At 44.9% G+C, this 20,838-nt stretch overlaps 1 protein-coding gene across 2 annotated transcripts in view; it reads right to left on the bottom strand.

Moving 5' to 3' along the window:
* The window catches only part of tbc1d32 (TBC1 domain family, member 32), a 454,803-nt gene that overhangs the window by 200,376 nt on the left and 233,589 nt on the right, over positions 1 to 20,838 (bottom strand). For both annotated transcript variants that reach the window (XM_070885302.1, XM_070885303.1), the window contains exons 26-27: positions 7,413 to 7,506; positions 3,912 to 4,028 (exon numbers count right to left, since the gene is read on the bottom strand). In XM_070885302.1, coding sequence (XP_070741403.1) covers positions 3,912 to 4,028; positions 7,413 to 7,506 — 211 coding nt within the window. The remainder of the gene's footprint in view (positions 1 to 3,911; positions 4,029 to 7,412; positions 7,507 to 20,838) is intronic.

Here is a 20,838-nt window from a genome sequence, read left to right as displayed (position 1 = left end):
GTGTTGAAAAGCGATGGCTCGGTCAGAATCTGCAGAGACTACAAGGTAACGATCAACAGAGACCGTTCCAGGACCAGTACCCGCTACCCAAGGTGGATGACCTGTTTGCAACATTAGCAGGGGGGAAGTCGTTCACCAAGTTGTACCTAACCTTCGCCTACATGACACAGGAGCTGGCTGAATCTTTGAAAAGATTGACGTGCATCAACACGTACAAAGGACTGTTTATATACCACAGGTGCCCTTTTGGGATTCGCTCGGCTGCTGCCATCTTCCAGAGGAACATGGAGAGTCTGCTGAAATCGGTTCCGAGCACCGTTGTGTTTCAAGATGACATCCTGATCACAGGTCGTGACACCACCAAACAACTGCAGAATCTGGAAGAGGTTCTAAGTTGACTAAAAGAGTGGGACTCAGGCTGAAACGCTCCAAGTGTGTTTTTCTGGCGCCAGGGGTCGAATTTTTGGGGAGAAAGATTGCGGCAGACAGCATCAGAGCCACGGACTCAAAGACAGAGGCCATGAAGAATGCACCCAGACCACAGAATGTGATGGAGCTGCGTTTGTTCCTGGGACTCCTCAATTATTTTGGTAACTTTCTACCCGGGTTAAGCACTTTGATGGAACCGTTGCACATGTTGCTACGTAAGGGTGACAACTGGGTTTGGGGTAAATCTCAAGAGACAGCCATTGAGAAGGCCAGAAACCTACTTTGTTCTAATAAGTTACTTGTACTGTATGTCCCGTGTAAACGATTAGTGCTAGCTTGTGATGCATCTTCGTATGGGGTCAGCTGTGTGTTACAGCAAACCAATGTATCGGGCAAACTTCAACTGGTTGCATACACGTCTAGAAGTCTGACTAAGGCTGAAAGAGCTGACAGTATGGTCAAGAAAGAGGCGTTAGCATGTGTATATGGGGTTAAGAAAATGCACCAATACCTATTTGGACTTCGGTTTGAGCTCGAAACCGACCACAAACCGCTCATTTCGCTGTTTTCAGAAAGCAAAGCTATAAACATCAATGCTTCTTCCCGCATCCAAAGATGGGCACTAACATTGTCCGACTATGACTATGTTATCCACCACAGACCAGGCACAAAGAACTGTGCTGATGCCCTCAGTCGGCTACCATTGCCCACTACTGGGGTGGAAATGGCGCAGCCCACAGATTTGCTTCTGGTTATGGATGCTTTTGAGAGCGAGGGGTCACCCGTCACTGCTCACCAGATCAGCACCTAGACCAGCCAGAATCCTGTGCTATCACTTGTAAAAAGTTGCATCCTCAATGGGAGCTGGTCGGCCGTTCCCGGGGAAATGCAAGATGAAATTAAGCCATTTTATCGAAGCAAAAATGAAATGTCCATCTAGTCAGATTGTCTCTTATGGGGTAATCACGTGGTTTTGCCAACAAAAGGCAGGAAAATGTTTATACGCGACCTACACAATACCCATCCAGGCATAATCATGATGAAGACTATTGCAAGGTCGCATGTTTGGTGGCCCGGCATTGACTCGGACTTAGAGTCATATGTGCACCAGTGCAATACATGCTCACAACTGAGCAATGCACCAAAGGAGGCTCCATTGAGTCTGTGGTCATGACCCTCCAAACCGTGGTCCAGGATCCACGTAGATTTTGCTGGTCCCTTTCTTGGAAAGATGTTTTTAGTTGTAGTGGACGCTTATTCTAAATGGATTGAATGCATAATCATGTCATCCAGCACATCCACTGCCACCACTGAAAGCCTCCAGGCTATGTTCGCCACCCATGGCTTGCCCGACGTCCTTGTCTCTGACAATGGACCGTGTTTCACCAGCTCGGAATTCAACGAATTTATGACCCGCAATGGCATCAAGCATATCAGGTCTGCCCCGTTTAAGCCCGCATCCAACGGTCAAGTGGAACGGGCAGTCCAAACTATCAAGCAGAGCTTGAAACGCGTGACGGAAGGCTCCTTGCAGACCCGCTTATCTCGGGTTCTGCTCAGCTACCGGACGCAACCCCACTCGCTCTCTGGGGTTCCCCCTGCAGAATTGTTAATGAAGAGAGCACTCAAAACCAGGTTCTCCCTAAACCATCCGGATCTAAATGATCATGTGGAAACCTGGCGTCACCTTCAAAACATGTACCACGATCGCGCGGCTGTATCGCGTGACATTGATGTTAACGATCCTGTGTTTGTCCTGAATTACGGTCATGGTCCTAAATGGGTTGCTGGCACTGTCTTGGCCAAGGAGGGGAATAGAGTGTTTATCGTCAAACTATTGAATGGACAAACGTGCAGAAAGCATTTGGATCAGACCAAACTGCGGTTCACCGAGAACCAGGAACAACCTGAAGAGGACATCACCATCATCGATCCACTAACACACACCCAACCAGCAATCGACCTCGCTGTCGATCAAGAGGATGAACCCACCATTCCCAACAGTCCTGTCAGACCAGCCGCACCGCAGTGCAGCAGTGGTCCGACCAATTCACCCATGCCAGAGTTTGAACTCAGACGATCAACCAGGGAGCATAGGGCCCCGGATCATCTCAACTTGTAAATAATTTGTATCAAATACTTTGCGGGGGGGGGGGGGGGAGTGATGTTATGTATGTAAACATTGTAACTGTGTAAGACTTGCCACCAGAGGGCGCAACTGTTGGAGGCCCACAGGTAACCTGCACACCTCGTGCAAGGGAGTATAAAAGATTGTCTGCCATGCTGCTTGGGCACTCTGGAGTTGTATTAAAGAGACTAAGGTCACATCAGTTTTAGCTCACAATACTCAGTCTTGTGGTGTTCTTCCATACTTAACAATACTCCTAACAGATGTCCACACCATTTGCATACGGATGGGACATGCTCGTCAGGTGGTGGTGGTCAGGTGGGGATGGCAGGAGGGAGGGATTGAGCTGCAGTTCTTGGTCACAATATAAATAAGCCCTTAATGTCAGCCCAAGAGGACGCCATCTCTAAAAATGTTCCTGCTTTTGCTTTAGGCTGAGTTGCCAAAGGCAAGTCATCATCCAGCACTGACCTCTACAGCACAGCATTATTTTATACTGGGCAGCACGAAAGGTGGCATGATAGTGAGATCAGTCCATATTTGGCATCAGTCAATGCTAAGGATTTCGGGTCAGAGTCAAGGTACTTGGGACTGCAATAGCTGGAAAAGGTTATCGGACAGTGTAATATTTGGAGATGTTCCCAAGTTGCTGAATTGTACGTAGAGCTCCCTGCAGTCAGAAAATTGACTATTGATTGCTGACTCATGGTAAAACTCAATGGTCTTGTTGAGACTAATTGAAATTATGGCAAAGGTCTTTGTGTTACAGTAATTTCCTGGGTTTGTTTTATCACCCTTTTTGAAAATGGATGCATTAGACGGTTTCCAATCTAGTGGAACCGCCCCAGCATTCATCGACTTCCTTTTGATAACTGTTGGTGCTTCATAAATCCAATACAGTGTCACTTTTAGAACCCTGATAAATACTATCCATTCTTGAGGATTTGTTTGTTGTCTATGACTTTTATTGATATCAAAGTCTTTAATTCAGCTTGGATTATGGGGGTTGGGGGCACATTACTGGTGTTTTTTCTAGTGAATACTTGGGAGAAAGTATTCATTAATTCATTGTTTTATGTTCATCCTTTTTTGAATGGCATTTTTTAAACCAAATTGAGTAATCTCAGCACAATTTTCATTTAAAAGAGGCAGAATATTGCCAGACCAACAATTTATTAAAAAAACAATGCTATTACTGTCCCAAGAAAAGGAGAATAAAAATTAAAAATTAAATTTTTAGATTATATTGTAAAATATCCATTAAAATTGCTGATAATTGCTGTATATTTTTTGTTTGCATACAAGGCTAGGTGCCTCACAATACATTTAGTGTTGTCCAGAACTGAATACTTACTGCTTCCCTTGATGACATCAGGTTTGGTTGTCATGGTTTTACAGAACTGCTTTTTACAGTTCTCCAGCCAGCCTGTCTGCTTCTCTGAATTTTTCAGTAACTTGTTAAATTCATCATCTAAATAATAAGATTAGCTATTATTTACATTGCATAATATTACATAACTTAAAAAAAATTGCTCTATTGATTTGATTTCAAGTAATATTTGCAGAGGACAGCTAGATAAAGAAATAACTTGCATTTATATAACATCTTTCACAACCTCAGGATATCCCAAAGAGCATTTCATCCAATTAAGTACTTTTGAAGTGTAGTTACTGTTCTAATGTAGGAAACACAGCAGCTAATTTGTGCAGTGGGCTCCCACAAACAGTAATGAGATAATGACCACATAAACTGTTTTTTGTGACATTGGTTAAGGGATAAATATTGGCCAAGACACAAAGGAGAACTCCCCTGCTCTTCTTCAAATAGTACCTTGGGATATTTTATGACCATGAGAGGTCAGACCCTCTCATATGTTTCAGGGTGTTTCACCTCCAACAGTGCAGCACTCCCTCATTACTGCACTGGAGTGTCAGCCCAGACTAGTGGGACTTGAACCTAGAACCTTCTGACTCAGGTGTGAGAGTGTTACCGCTGAGTCAAAGCTGACACCCAAGATGGATACAGATGTAATCATTCCAAAAGGTTAATTGATTAAATTAAATACCTTGTTAATTTGGCATCATTACATTTTATGCAGGTATTGGTTAATGAAGCTTTTGATGATGATTTTAATTTTTGAGCCTTTTAAAACAGTGCATTTCATTAAGACATTTTTGAGCACCATCATCAAACATGCCACTTCATTATTTCTGTCAGTTATAAGCGAACTTTGCATACAAAATATTGGCCCATGATTATGGAAATACAATTTTCTCACTTTCAGCAAAAGGGCAACGAGCTTCTTAAACATGATTAAACCGGCCATACTGGTTTGGAGCCAATAACTTATAGGCTTCCAGATTAAAATTTACATAAAAACAAGGAAGAATGACTCATCACATAGATGACATAAATGTCTGCCATTCTCCCTTATTTTATGCTTGGTTTGAAGGCTCAAACAATAATTTCCTTTCAGAGTCTAATTTATATGCAATATTCACACTGGACATACTGCTGTGCACTAAAGGAGAACACTATTAAGTAGCAATTATTGCCATGGTTGTTTTTAAGGAGGAGAATTTACATACCACATTGTTATAAAAAGTTGTAAATATTAAAGCTAGTCCAAAAAAATATCAAGTTTATCCTCATGATTCCCCACATGACCCGTTCATAGTCTAGTTTGTGTTTTCATTGCAAGGTCTCCAGAAGGCCAGGACTTCTCTCAAGTCGAGAGTTTAAAAAAAAACATACTAAGTTATATTGTCAGGATCAAAAGAGGCAATGAAAGAATACATCCTTGCTGATTAAAGTAGCTGGGCATCATAAACATGCACTATTTGCTGTTCTGTGATCAGCCACTAGAAGAGGATGATAGCAGCTCAGAGTTCATTACCCTCTCGAATTTCACCCTACCCCTTTAAGGAAATACCTCCCCAGCCATGAGATAGATCCTCGATGGAAAAATACTTAGGGCTGAAAATTCGTCCCCTCAACGCCACTCTGTAGCGCCATGAAATGGTGCTAAAATGTCAGCGGTCGCTCTGTCACCAGCTGGTGGCGGGTCCTGTGGCAGCCGCCGTTTTCGCCCTGGCAGTGTCATGCAGAAAGAAATTGCGGCATGTGGCATCAATCAACGTGTAACGCTGACTTAACATCACCAATGGGAAATTCAACCCTAGTGCTGGGTCCTAAGCACGCCAGGTTTAAGCCTGCGGTCTGTGAGAATTCTGCGTTTCATTGGCTGTTCAGACAGCTTGTTGACATCATAGTAGTTCGCACAAGGGAATTACCACTATACTTTGTTGATTTGAATTGAATGTCACAAAACCCAAAGTTCTTGACACAGGGATCACGAGATCCTTGTACAAAGCATACTTCAGGGCCAGCAGCAAACACCTTCACCTTGCTGCAGACCACAAATTCCTGGCCAACTTTTCCTTTCTCTCTTAATTAAATCGTTCTTTCTGTATCTGATTTGACATTGAACCCACCCACTCTAATTTATAGTTACTTCTCAGTCCTCGCGCTGTTTATTTCTCAATTTAATTGGTTATGGAGTTACTTGCCCTGTCCACTCAGGTCCCAGGTATCCAGTTTTCCTTGCTGAGAGCTTTTTAGCAACTTGCAGCGCAAAATATTGTTGAGATTAAATGGTTAAGGGAAAATATAACTAATGGCTGACGCTTTTAGGTTCACTCCTGCAACAAATTATGGCCCAAAAGTTCTGAGGAGTGGGGTGAGATATTGGGGCTATTTCCATTGGAGCAGAAAAGGCTAAGAGATGATTGATAGAGGTCATATAGAGAACATCTCCAGAACCTTGGGAAGAAACTAAAGAGTAGGATCAACGTGATCCAGAAACTCGTCGGATCCACATGGGGAGCAGACGCTCAAACCTCTGTATGGCAGCACTCGCCCAGGTGTACTCTACAGCAGAGTACTGCTCTCAGGCATGGCTATCAAGTCGGCATGTCAAATCTGTTAATGTTCAACTGAATTCCATGATGAGAATTATCGCCGATTCGCTTTTAGCGACACCAACACCTTGGCTCCCTGTGCTTGCAAACATCGCACCACCATACCTATGCCGCGAATACGCAGTCTTCAGAGAATACAACCGCTACACCAGCGAAGACATGCCGATCCAGGCCGACTTGAACAACCTACCTCCAACCAGTCTCAAATCTAGAAGGCCTTTTTGGACCATTGCCGAAGCCCTTTAACGATCACCCCTCAGCCTTGATGACCGATGGCGAAATGCTTGGAAGAACTGCGACATACGGGATGGATTCCTTATACAGGACCCCACAGTACAAGCTGAAGGATCAAACCTTCCTCGCAAACAGTGGACAACTATCAATCGCCTCAGAACTGGTCATGATAGATGTTGCCACCTTCTCCATAGGTGGAAGATTAAAGCATCCCCATCATGCGACTGTGGAGCTCCTAATCAGACCCTGGAGTACATCATTGAGTACTGCCCTCAGAGGAAATTTGCAGGCAGCCTACAAGAGACCCATTCTTTTACACCGGAAGCTTTAGCCTGGATATTCAACTTAGATATTGACATTTGATTTGCTTTGCTCTACCATACGAAAGAAGAAGATAGAGGTTTTAAAATTATGAAATGTTTTGAATAGGGTGAATAGTGAAAGACTATTTCCTGTGGTTGGAGATTCAGTGACAGAGGAACATCAATAAAAGAGTGAGGAGCGAGGTTAGAAGAAATGTCTTTACTCAGAGTTGAGAGAGCCAGGGATACTTTGCACAAGGAGTAATTGAGGCAGAAACTATTGCATATTTTAAGAGAATGTCACTGGCTACTAATGCAGTCATTTATAGGTATCTTACCTTGTTTTAGAGCAAGTTTTTTCGATAGTTCTCGAAGGTAACATTTTGGCAAAGGGTAGGAGGAAAATAGTGGCCAAGGATAAGGGTCATTTCCCTGAAAAAAAAAAAGAGTACAACAAAATTGGAAAAATAGATTTAAAGCAATGTTTCCCCACAGTATAAGTTGCAGTTTATACATTTATTGATTTTTTTTTTTAAACAGCATCTTGGGTCTATGATGTTTTCAGGGTTCACTGCTTTCCCATTGAAGACAGTATATTGTAATGCAAAGCCACTGAATTAGAAAAAAAATGCAGAATAATAGATATCCTTTTAATATCTCCATCATTGCAAAAGCTTACATAGCTATCCAAGCTGGCACCATTCTTATATTGTACTGATGTCTATGTATAAAATGTCGAAGCCCTAAGGGAAAAACTATTATAATTTCAACAGGATTACTAATATTTCTCTATGACAGTAATTTACACATTCTTTGTATAAAGTTGACAACTAATAGAAGCATGTAGCATACAAAGGAAACACTCTAGCAAATATATCTTGAGCATACTGATGAGTGTTACCACAAAATGGGACTTAGCAGATCATCAGGCTATGTTTGGCTGAGAAAAATAGTAATGTTGAGGAGAAAATAAAAGCTACCGGGCAAATATTTGAGCAAATTTATTAACAAGCCAAGGAGAAGGGGCATTTTAGTGACACGATCTGTTAGAACGCTGTCCTTCTCAGTTTGAACAAATTCTTAACATCTCTCTCTGATGCTGTTACGGATTCTAATAAAATGAGAGTGGACAGTTTTAATCAAATTCCCAGTGAATAGAAATTCGTAGCTCATAATCTCCCCAATGTGGCACTTACTAGCATTAATTCAACAATACTGCTTGATAAGGCAAGATGTTAATAAATTCATGACCTAACTGTGTAATCCATGAGTAATGAAGTTGTGCGTGGGCTGTGTCAGCCTGCTCGTGAGCTGAATATTTCTTTATTCAATAGTTCCCTAATGCACATTCTACTCTTAACACTAAAATGACAACAAAGAAACATTAATTTTTTTTAAACATTCTCTTGGGATGTGACAACGGTGCCAAAATCAAATTTATTGCTCATGTTGGGCTACCTTCTTGAAATATATTTTTTAAACAACTAAGCCATTTTGGAGGGTACTAAGGGTCAGAGTGTGGAAATGGAAACACCCATAGTGGTGACAGGTTCCCCTTCCTGAAAGACATTATTGAACAGGTTGGGTTTTTCCAAAAAAGGTTCAGCGGCTTTCATGGTGATGCTTTTCTGGTGCTCGTCCACAAATGATTTTAATTTCACAACTGCCATGGTGCAATTTGAACTCTTGACCTCTGGGTTGAAGACCCCAGTACCATAACCACTACATTATCACATTCCAATTGAGTGGTCAGGCAGGAGCCACTCCTCACTGAGAAAATCATATAACTTATGCCTTGTGACATCATAACAGCAGAGGCATTTGTATGTGACCAACCGTGTTCCCACACAACATACAAAGGCTTGCTTTACCCTGCAGCTTCAGTTTGCTCCCCACCTCCCACCCAAAAAAAAGCTATTTCCTCAAAATGAAAATGTATTAGTAATTTTCACACCCTACCAGGCTTGGGAGATGGCTGAGTGAACACCTTGTGTGTTCAGGATGTTCTTTGGAATAATTATGATGATGTTATAAAGTAGCTATTCTTTTTTCAACACAATGCTGGAGGCTGAACAAATAACACCTCAAGAAGAGGGAGAAGAATAATGATTCCCTCCATCATTACAGGCTTGCTATATGAACCATAGAATGAGAAAACTATAAAAGTTCATTGAGAGTGACAACCCAAGTGGATAGCGATTAGCCCTATGACATGGTATACCTTGATTTCCAAAAGGCCTTTCTCAAAGTTCATGAAAAGTAATTCATTAAGCTCATAGTTGTGAGGATGTAGGGTAAACCCTGGGAATGTATAAGAAACTAGTTGAAAGATAAGAAACAATTGGGATGAAATTGGTCTTCGGCAGTAGTGCAAAATGAGCAACAATAAATTGGCAGTCCCCGCCCAATTTTCTTTTCCAATAACATCTATTGGCCATGGAAAGGGTACAGTGCAGATTCATCAGAATGATAATGATGCTTAAAATAATGAATTATGAGGACAGGATGCATAATCTCGGCTTGTATTCCCTTCAGTTTAGATGGTTGAAGAGTGACCTAATTGAGCGGTTTACAACGATTAAGAGATTCGATAGGGTAGGTACAGAGAAATGATTTCTTCTGGGAGCGGAATCCAGAACAAGGCGGCACAATCTAAAAATCAGAGGTAGGCCATTTAGTGTGATATCAGGAAACATTTTTTCCACACGCAGGATAGTAAAAATCTGGAATTTGCCTCCTCAAGATGCTGGGACAATTGAAGTTTTCAAAACTGGGATTGACAGATTTTTGTTAGGTAAGAGTATCATGGGATATGGATCAAAGGAGGATCAAATGGAGTTGACCAGTCATGATCTGATTGAATGATGGCACAGGCTTGAGGGGCTGAATTACTTACTCCTGTGCCTATATTCTCTGCCATGATTGATTGTTGTAATCATGGGGCGATGTGCCCAGCAGTTTCTGCAACATGACAATGTTTGGAGGAGTGCATATCCTGCATGGTGGGGTTTTGGTGTACAGAATTCAAAGACTTGGAGTGGGAGTCATTTCCTGCATAGTTCCCAACAGATGCCTCATCACTCCAGTAATAGGGTCTTACTAACCCTCTGATGACTTTATGCCGTTCAAAGGTTGGAGGTGACAAGATCACAAAGTATTTTTAGATGCTGGATATCCAGAAAATCCAATGTGTAAGAATTGTAACTTAAAATTCAGCGTGCTTGTATAAATTCTCTAAATCCACCCACGTATCACACAGTGCGATTGTAGATTTGTGGCACTGTGTTTTAGATGTGTGTAGCAAAACCAGGAAGTCTGGTCATAACAATATCATAACTGTGATATTTACATAGCAGCGTCTCTCAGCAATGCACCAGGCAAAAAATGCAATCAGAAGTTTCTCCATCCAAGTTTCTAGTTGCTGTGTCTTTCATACTGGCATTCCTGGGACATTAGAGTAATGGAAATCAGCTCTGCTGTGTCTTTGAAATAGTGAAAAAAAAACACAATTTTCACTGTCCACTGAACAAAAAGAACATAAGAAATAGGAGCAGGAGTAGGCCATTTGGTCCCTCGAGCCTGCTCCGCCATTCAATAAGAACTGATCATGGACTCAAATCCACTTTCCTGCCTGCTGCCCATAACCCTTTACTCCTTAATCACTCAAAATAAGAACATAAGAAATACTTATGTTGTTTCAAAGTAGATCAAAGTGTAGTGATGCACTGCATGAAGAAAGATGGCTAATGTGCTCTGAAATAACACTGAATTTTGAACATAAGAAAAATTAAAAATGAGATAAGACTTTTTGGGGCCGAAATTTTCCCTTTCTATAATCATCATAGGCAGTCCCTCGGAATCGAGGATGACTTGCTTCCACTCCCGAAGTGAGTTCTTTGGGGGCTGAACAGCCTAATACGAGAGCCACAGACTCTGTCACAGATGGGGCAGATAGTCGTTGAGGGAAGAGGTGGATTGGACTGGTTTGCCGCACGCTCGTTCCGATGTCTGCGCTTGATTTCTGCATGCTCTCGGCGTTGAGACTCGAGGTGCTCAGCGCCCTCTCGGATGCACTTCCCCCACTTAGGGCGGTCTTGGGCCAGGGATTCCCAGCTGTCAGTGGGGATGTTGCACTTTATCAGAGAGGCTTTGAGGGTAGCATTTCCGCTGCCCACCTTTGGCTCGCATGCCATGAAGGAGCTTCAAGTAGAGCACTTGCTTTGGGAGTCTCGTGTCTGGCATGCGGACTATGTGGCCTGCCCAGCGGAGCTGATCGAGTGCGGTCAGTGCTTCAATGGTGGGGATGTTAGCCTGAATGAGGACGCTGATGTTGGTCGCCTGTCTTCCCAGGGGATTTGTAGGGTCTTGTGGAGACATTGTTGGTAATATTTCTCCAGCAACTTGAGGTGTCTACTGTACATGGTCCATGTCTCTGAGCCATACAGGACGGCAGGTATTACTACAGCCCTGTAGACCATGAGCTTGGTGGCAGTTTTAAGGGCCAGGTCTTCAAACATTCAGAAATTTACAATTCAGCAGAGGAGGACAAAGGGTTTAATTAGGAAAGGGAAAATAGAGTATGAGAGGAAGCTTGCTGGGAACATAAAAACTGACTGCAAAAGCTTCTGTAGATATGTGAAGAGGAAAAGATTAGTGAAGACAAATGAAGGTCCCTTGCAGTCAAAATCATGTGAATTTATAATGGGGAACAAAGAAATGGCAGACCAATTGAACAAATAATTTGGTTCTGTCTTTATTAAGGAAGACACAAATAACCTTCCGGAAATACTCGGGGACCGAGGGTCTAGCGAGAAGGAGGAACTGAAGGAAATGCTTATTAGCCAGGAAATTGTGTCAGGGAAATTGATGGGGTTGAAGGCTGATAAATCCCCAGGGCTTGATAGTCTGCATCCCAGAGTACTTAAGGAAGTGGCCCTAGAAATAGAAAACATAGAAAATAGGTGCAAGAGTAGGCCATTCGGCCCTTCGAACCTGCACCACCCTTCAAGAAGATCATGGCTGATCATTCACTTCAGAACCCCTTTCCTGCTTTCTCTCCATACTCCTCGATCCCTTTAGCCGTGAGGGCCATATCTAGCACCCTCTTGAATATATCCAATGAACTGGCATCAACAACTCTCTGCGGCAGGGAATTCCACAGGTTAACAACTCTCTGAGTGAAAAAGTTTCTCCTCATCTCAGTCCTAAATGGCCTACCCCTTATTCTAAGATTGTGTCCCCTGGTTCTGGACTTCCCCAACATTCTTCCCGCATCTAACCTGTCCCGTCCCGTCAGAATCTTATACGTTTCTATGAGATCCCCTCTCAGCCTTCTAAACTCCAGTGTATAAAGGCCCAGTTGATCCAGTCTCTCCTCATACTTCAGTCCAGCCATGCCTGGAATCAGTCTGGTGAACCTTCGCTGCACTCCCTCAATAGCAAGAATGTCCTTCCTTAGATTAGGAGACCAAAACTGAACACAATATTCCAGGTGAGACCCCACCTACGCCCTGTACAATTGCAGTAAGACCTTCCTGCTCCTATACTTAAATCCCCTAGCTATGAAGGCCAACATGCCATTTGCCTTCTTCACCGCCTGCTGTACCTGCATGTCAACTTTCAATGACTGATGTACCATGACACCCAGGTCTCGTTGCACCTCCCCTTTTCCTAATCTGCCGCCATTCAGATAATATTCTGCCTTCGTGTTTTTGCCACCAAAGTGGATAACCTCACATTTATCCACATTATACTGCATCTACCATGCATTTGCCCACTCACCTAACCTGTCCAAATCACCCTGCAGCCTCTTAGCACCCTCCTCACAGCTCACACCGCCACCCAGTTTAGTGTCATCTGCAAACTTGGAAATATTACATTCAATTCCTTCATCCAAATCATTAATGTATATTGTAAAGAGCTGGTGTCCCAGCAATGAACCCTGCGGCACTCCACTAGTCACTGCCTCCCATTCCGAAAAGGGCCCGTTTATCCCGACTCTCTACTTCCTGTCTGCCAACCAATTCTCTATCCACATTACCCCCAATACAATGTGCTTTGATTTTGCACACCAATCCCTTATGTGGGACCTTGTCAAAGGCCTTTTGAAAGTCCAAATACACCACATCCACTGGTTCGCCCTTGTCCACTCCTCAAAAAATTCTAGAAGATTTGTCAAGCATGATTTCGCCTTCATAAATCCATGCTGTCTTGGACCGATCCTGTCACTGCTTTCCAAATGCGCTGCTATTTCATCCTTAATAATTGATTCCAACATTTTCCCCACTACTGATGTCAGGCTAACCGGTCAATAATTACCCGTTTTCTCTCTCCGTACTCTTTTAAAAAGTGGTGTTACATTAGCTACCCTCCAGTCCATAGGAACTGATCCAGAGTTGATAGACTGTTGGAAATGACCACCAATGCATCCACTATTTCTAGGGCCATTTCCTTAAGTACTCTGGGATGCAGGCAATCAGGCCCCGGGGATTTATCGGCCTTCAATCCCATCAATTTCCTCTACACAATTTTCCGCCTAATAAGGATATCCTTCAGTTCCTCCTTCTCCCTAGGCCCTCGGTCCCCTAGTACATCCGGAAGGTTATTTGTGTCTTCCTTCGTGAAGACAGAACCAAAGTATTTGTTCAATTGGTCTGCCATTTCTTTGTTCCCCATTATAAATTCACCTGAGTCCGACTGCAAGGAACCTACATTTGTCTTCACTAATCTTTTTCTCTTCACATATCTATCGAAGCTTTTGCAGTCAGTTTTTATGTTCCCGGCAAGCTTCCTCTCGTACTCTATTTTCCCCCTCCTAATCAAACCGTTTGTCCTCCTCTGCTGAATTCTAAATTTCTCCCAGTCCTCAGGTTTGCTGCTTTTTTTGGCCAATTTATATGCCTCTTCCTTGGATCTAACACTATCCTTAATTTCCCTTGTTAGCCACGGTTGAGCCACCTGCCCTGTTATATTTTTACTCCAGACAGGGATGTACAATTGTTGAAGTTCATCCATCTGATCTATAAATGTTTGCCATTGCCTATCCACCATCAACCCTTTAAGTATTATTTGCCAGTCTATTCTAGCCAATTCATGCCTCATGCCGTCGAAGTTACCTTTCCTTAAGTTCAGGACCCTAGTTTCTGAATTAACTCTGTCACTCTCCATCTTAATAAAGAATTCTACCATATTATGGTCACTCTTCCCCAAGGGGCCTTGCACAAGATTGCTAATATTAGTCCCTTCTCATTACACATCATCCAGTCGAGGATGGCCAGCTCTCGAGTTGGTTCCTCGACATATTGGTCAAGAAAACCATTCATAATACACTGCAGAAAATCCTCCTCCACTGCATTGCTACCAGTTTGGTTAGCCCAATCTATATGTAAATTAAAGTCGCCCATGATAACTGCTGTACCTTTATTGCACACATCCCTTATTTCTTGTTTGATGCTGTCCCCAACCTCACTACTACTGTTTGGTGGTCTGTACACAACTACCAACAGCGATTTCTGCCCTTTGGTATTCCGTTGCTCCACCCATACCGATTCCACATCATCCAAGCCAATGTCCTTCCTCACTATTGCATTAATTTCCTCTTTAATCAGTAACGCTACCCCGCCTCCTTTTCCTTTCTGTCTATCCTTCCTGAATGTTGAATACCTCTGGATGTTGAATTCCCAGCCTTGGTCATCATGGAGCCATGTCTCTGATGCCAATTACATCATATCCATTAACTGCTATCTGTGTAGTTCATTCGTCCACCTTATTGCCAATGCTCCTCGCATTAAAGCACAGAGCCTTCAGGCATGTCTTTTTAACACACTTTGCCCCTTTAGCATTTTGCTGTCATGTGGCCCTTTTTATTTTTTGCCTTGGGTTTCTCTGCCCTCCACTTTTACTATTCTCCTTTCTATCTTTTGCCTCTGTCTCCCTTTTATTTCCCTCTGTCTCCCTGCATACGTTTCCATACCCCTGCCGTATTAGTTTAACTCCTCCCCAACAGCACTCGCAAACACTCCCCCCTAGGACATTGGTTCCGGTCCTGCCCAGGTGCAGACCGTCCGGTTTGTACTGGTCCGACCTCCCCCAGAACCGGTTCCAATGTCCCAGGAATTTGAATCCTTCCCTTCTGCACCACTCCTCAAGCCACGTATTCATCTGCGCTATCCTGCCATTCCTACTCTGACTAGCACATGGCACTGGTAGCAATCCTGAGATTACTACTTTTGAGGTCCTACTTTTTAATTTGGCTCCAAACTCCCTAAATTCTTCTTGTAGGACCTCATCCCGTTTTTTTACCTATATCGTTGGCACTTATATGCACCACGACAACTGGCTGTTCACCCTCCCTTTTCAGAATTTCCTGCATCCACTCCGAGACATCCTTGACCCTTGCACCAGGGAGGCAACATACCATCCTGGAGTCTCAGTTGCAGCCGCAGAAACACCTCTCTATTCCCCTTACAATTGAATCTCCTATCACTATCGTTCTCCCACTCTTTTTCCTGCCTTCCTGTGCAGCAGAGCTACCCACGGTGCCATGAACGTGGCTGCTGCTGTCTTCCCCTGAAGAGTCATCTCCCCCAACAGTACCCAAAGCAGTGTATCTGTTTTGCTGGGGGATGACCACAGGGGACCCTTGCACTGCCTTCCTTGCACTGCTCTTCCTGTTGGTCACCCATTTACTATCTGGCTGTGTACCGTTTACCTGCGGTGAGACCAACTCGCTAAACGTGCTGTTCACGTCATTCTCAACATCGTGCATGCTCCAGAGTGAATCCACCCGCAGCTCCAGTGCCGCAATGCGGTCCGTCAGGATCTGCAGGCAGATGCACTTCCCACACACGTAGTCGTCAGGGACACCGGAAGCGTCCCTGAGTTTCCACATAGTACAGGAGGAGCATAGCATGTGTCCGAGCTCTCCTGCCATGAAATAGTGGATGTATTGGTGATCATTTTCCAACAGTCTATCGACTCTGGATCAGTTCCTATGGACTGGAGGGTAGCTAATGTAACACCACTTTTTAAAAAAGGAGGGAGAGAGAAAACAGGGAATTATAGACCGGTTAGCCTGACATCAGTAGTAGGGAAAATGTTGGAATCAATTATTAAAGATGAAATAGCAGCGCATTTGGAAAGCAGTAACAGGATCGGTCCAAGTGCATTTATGAAAGGGAAATCATGCTTGACAAATCTTCTAGAATTTTTTGAGGATGTGACGAGTAGAATGGACAAGGGAGAACCAGTGGATGTGGTGTATTTGGACTTTCAAAAGGATTTTGACAAGGTCCCACACAAAAGATTGGTGTGCAAAATTAAAGTACATGGTATTGGGGGTAATGTATTGACGTGGATAGAGAACTGGTTGGCGGACAGGAAGCAGAGAGTCGGGGTAAACGGGTCCTTTTCAGAATGGCAGGCAGTGACTAGTGGGGTGCCGCAGGGCTCAGTGTTGGGACCCCAGCTATTTACAATATACATCAATGATTTAGATGAAGGAATTGAGAGTAATATCTCCAAGTTTGCAGATGACATTAAGGTGGGTGGCGGTGTGAGCTGTGAGGTGGATTTTAAGAGGCTGCAGGATGACTTGAACAGGTTAGGTGAGTGGGCAAATGCATGGCAGATGCAGTATAATATGGATAAATGTGAGGTTAACTACTTTGGTGGCAAAAACATGAAGGCAGAATATTATCTGAATGGTGGCAGATTAGGAAAAGGGGAGGTGCAACGAGACCTGGGTGTCATGGTACATCAGTCATTGAAGGTTGGCATGCAGGTGCAGTAGGAGGTGAAAAAGGCAAATGGCATGTTGGCCTTCTTAACTCGGGGATTTGAGTACAGGAGCAGGGAGGTCTTGCTGCAGCTGCACAGGGCCTCGGTGAGGCCTCACCTGGAATATTGTGTTCAGTTTTGGTCTCCTAATCTGAGGAAGGATGTTCTTGCTATTGAGGGAGTGCAGCAAAGGTTCACCAGACTGATGCCCGGGATGGCAGGACTGACATATGAGGAGAGACTGGGCCTGTATTCACTGGAGTTTAGAAGAATGAGACGGGATCTCATAGAAAATTCTGACGGGACTGGACAGGTTAGATGCAGGAAGAATGTTCCCGATGTTGGGGGAGTCCAGAACCAGGGGTCACAGTCTAAGGATATGGGGTAAGCCATTTAGGACCGAGATGAGGAGAAACTTCTTCACTCAGAGTCGTTAACATGTGGAATTCTCTTCCGCAGAGAGTTGTTGATGCCAGTTCGTTAGATATATTCAAGAGGGAGTTGGATATGGCCCTTACGGCTTAAGGGATCAAGGGATATGGAGAGAAAGCAGGAAAGGGGTACTGAGGTGAATAATCAGCCATGATCTTATTGAATGGTGGTGCAGGCTCGAAGGGCCGAATGGCCTACTCCTGCACCTATTTTCTATGCTTATATGTTTCCTCAGGTGGCCAAAGGCTGCACTGGCACATTGGAGGCGGTGTTGGATCTCGTCGTCGATGATCTTGTTGATAGGAGGCTCCCGAGATATGGGAAATGTTCCACGGTGTCCAGGGCAGCGCCGTGAATCTTGATGACTGGGGGGCAGTGCTGTGCGGTGAGGACAGGCTGGTGGAGGATCTTTGTCTTACGGATGTTTAGCGTAAGTCCCATGCTTTCGTACATCTCAGTAAATACGTCGACTATGTCCTGGAGTGCAGCCTCTGTATGTGCGCAGCCGCAGGCGTCGTCCGCGTACTGTAGCTTGACGACAGAGGTTGGGGTGGTCTTGGATCTGGCCTGGAGACGGCGCATGTTGAACAGGTTCCCACTGGTTCTTTAGTTTAGTTCCACTCCTAAGAGCCGCAAAAGGACTCACCGCTTGGTCGGCGCGGAAGGGCCGATATTTTCAAAATTGCCCTCGTCGATTTTCCCGGCGGAGAACGTCACTGGTCTGCCCGTTTTCCCGCCCCGTCAGGTACGCATCGACCCCTTACTGAACGGCGGCGACCCCCTTTCCGAATTCCACGGGAAATTGCCTCCTTAGAAATTGTCCCATCTGTAATTGCCTCGCGGGTGTGGCCTCGCTGGCCAGGCAGAAACCCTCCCTGGTGGCCCAGTGTTTGCCACTAAAGTGGCTGCAGAGTTCACAGTGGCCCGCCCCTTTGACTGAATCGGAGGACGTTGTGACCGCTGATGGCTCGGAGCTACAGCCGCTCCGACACCCCCGCACTTCTGCCCCACTAAGGACACCACTTCCGCCCTGCTACAAAAAAAAATTCAAAGAGCTGAATTTCTCTGGATTGTCCGCCCCATGGATTAAAAATCAGTAGGTGTGCCCCGTTTCAGGCGGAGGGAAATTTTAGCCCCTTGACCTTTTAAGATCACTCACTAATACATTAAGGGGGAGAAATGTGCATGGTTTGCGACTGCCATTAGTGGCTCCGGGGAGACGCTAACAGGGCGCAAACCATTTCTCGCCTGGAGTTGGAGGGCCATACCTGCTCCCGCGAAATTGCGTGGAAGTTAACGAAGGCGTCAAACCAGTAGCCCCGGGCCACTGCGCTTCTGCCGATGAGGTCATCACCGTGCACGGGAACCTCTTTTCGCGGGTGATGTCAGTGCCAGCCTTGCGGGTTGTGAACTGGACCGCACTCCACTCGTGGGGTGAAAGTTAAAGGTGTGCGACGCCATTTTGTGTTGTCCTCCGACTCGCCAGTCCGGCCTCCATGTGGTTTTTCCACGGGGTCCATGCCGCGATGGTGCAGCCCAGCACTCCGCTTCTGTGCTCGGCTGGGGCCACGGCATCCTGCATCCCCGGTGGCCTAGTGTACGTCCTGAAACCCATGCAAAGCTCATAACGTGGCCTCCCCTTTAACGGAAGGGAAAGGCCTTGTGCTCGCGTTAGCGCTATGCGAAGAGACCACGTAGCCTTACGACTTGCGCGCGCTTAGCACCCCTGACAGGATGTGGAGCGTATGACATGGCGCTCTGTAATGTATTTGCTTCATGGGTTCTTTGTTCAAGAATTCATAGCAACACATTGCTATTAAGAACTCGTTGGTTTATTAGCAAAAGGTTTAACAATCACACTATACATTACCAGTTCATCCACCAGGCTCACAACCACCTGCTTCATCGTGGATCCCCCGAACGCAACTGGCTGGGGTTTTAATGAGTCATGTGAACATCACATGACTGGCTAAGGCACTCCCAACTCAACAGCTCTAAACTATTTTCATTAAACTATGAAGCCGAGTGCCCCCTTATTAAAGGGGCACTAGAACCAACAAATTAATAAATAAAACTTTGTGAACCTTAAATGGTCAATTTAAAATTCGGTTGCCGGGGGTGATGATGCACTCCAGACCCTCTGGTGCAACATATTGCTATTAAAAACTAGTTGGGTTTATTAACAAAAGAATGAACAATCATACTACGTGGAAGGCTGTGAGCGTACCAATAGACACAGTGTGCTCCATCTCCAGGGAAACCCTGGCGCGAACATAGAGAGGGAATGCAGGATGCCGTGGCCCCAGCCTGGCTCAGAAGAGGCAGGCAGTCAGGCTGAATGACCTACTCGACCGCCGGTGCCTGGACCGGTTAATAGCTACCTTGGCCAGACCTAGGAGCAGTCACACATTGTACATACATATGGAACATGGACTCTTCAACAGCTCTTCAAAACAACTATTTTTATGCAAACAATAAGTGCCCCCTGATTAAAGGGGGGTCACACTCCAAAAACTTTCATTCAAGTGCCCCCTTGTTTTTATTTTGGGGAACCAAAAACACAAATTATACAAGTGCCCCTGGCTAAAAGGAGGGAGGGGGGCACTAAAACCGACAAACTTAAAACAAAATAAACTTTAGACATGTGGTTCAAATTAACATTTGGTTGCCAGGGGTGATGATGCACTCCAGTTCCTCCGGCGCCCACCGCTCACGGAGGCCGCGAGCGTACCGGTGGACACTGCGTGCTCCATCTCTAGGGACACCCTGGCTCGGATGTAACCGCGGAAGAGAGGCAGGCAATCAGGCTGAACGACCCCCTCGACCGCCCGCTGCCTGGACTGGCTGATGGCCCTCTTGGCCATGCCCAAGAACAGTCCTAACGAGGAGGCCTTCCAACCTGCCCGCTTCCCCTGCACACAGGGTGCACAAAGATCAGGAGTGTGGGACTGAAGTGCAACCAGAATTTGAGGAGCAACTCCTTCAAATATTGGAAGAGGGGCTGCAACCTTTCACATTCTACATATACATGGAACACGGACTCATCTAGACCGCAGATATTACAGGTGGCCTGGGAGCCCGTGAACCAACTTAAAAATTTATTGCACTGGACTGCTCCGTGCAAAGCCCTCCAGGCCAAGTCCCCAATAAATAGAGGGAGGACTCCCGCGTAGAGAGCACTCCATTGGGGACCCCCGCCTCCTCCGGACGGCAAGTTGGTGTCAATAGCTCTACAACTCTTTTGATTGAAGAACAAAATTAAATAGTTAAATCAAGTGCCCCCTGATCTGGGGGACACTCCAAACATTTTTCAAGGCCCTTTTTTTGTTTTTTTGGGGTTTTTTAAAAATTCTTTTTTGTGTTTTTTTTTGGGCACCAAGACCATACATTATACAAGTGCCCCCTATAAAAGGGGAGGGGGACACTAAAATCATCAATAAAACAAATTAAACTTTAAAACATATAAAATCAGGGGTAATGATGCACTCCAGTCTCTCCGGCGCCCACCTTTCGCGGAAGGCCGCGAGCGTACCGGTGGACACCGCGTGCTCCATC

Source organism: Pristiophorus japonicus, chromosome 7 (genome assembly GCF_044704955.1).
Source record: "Pristiophorus japonicus isolate sPriJap1 chromosome 7, sPriJap1.hap1, whole genome shotgun sequence".
Lineage (NCBI taxonomy): Eukaryota > Metazoa > Chordata > Chondrichthyes > Pristiophoridae > Pristiophorus > Pristiophorus japonicus.
The sequence above is the reverse complement of the archived record's forward strand: the minus strand, read 5'-3'. Positions and strand labels throughout refer to the sequence as shown.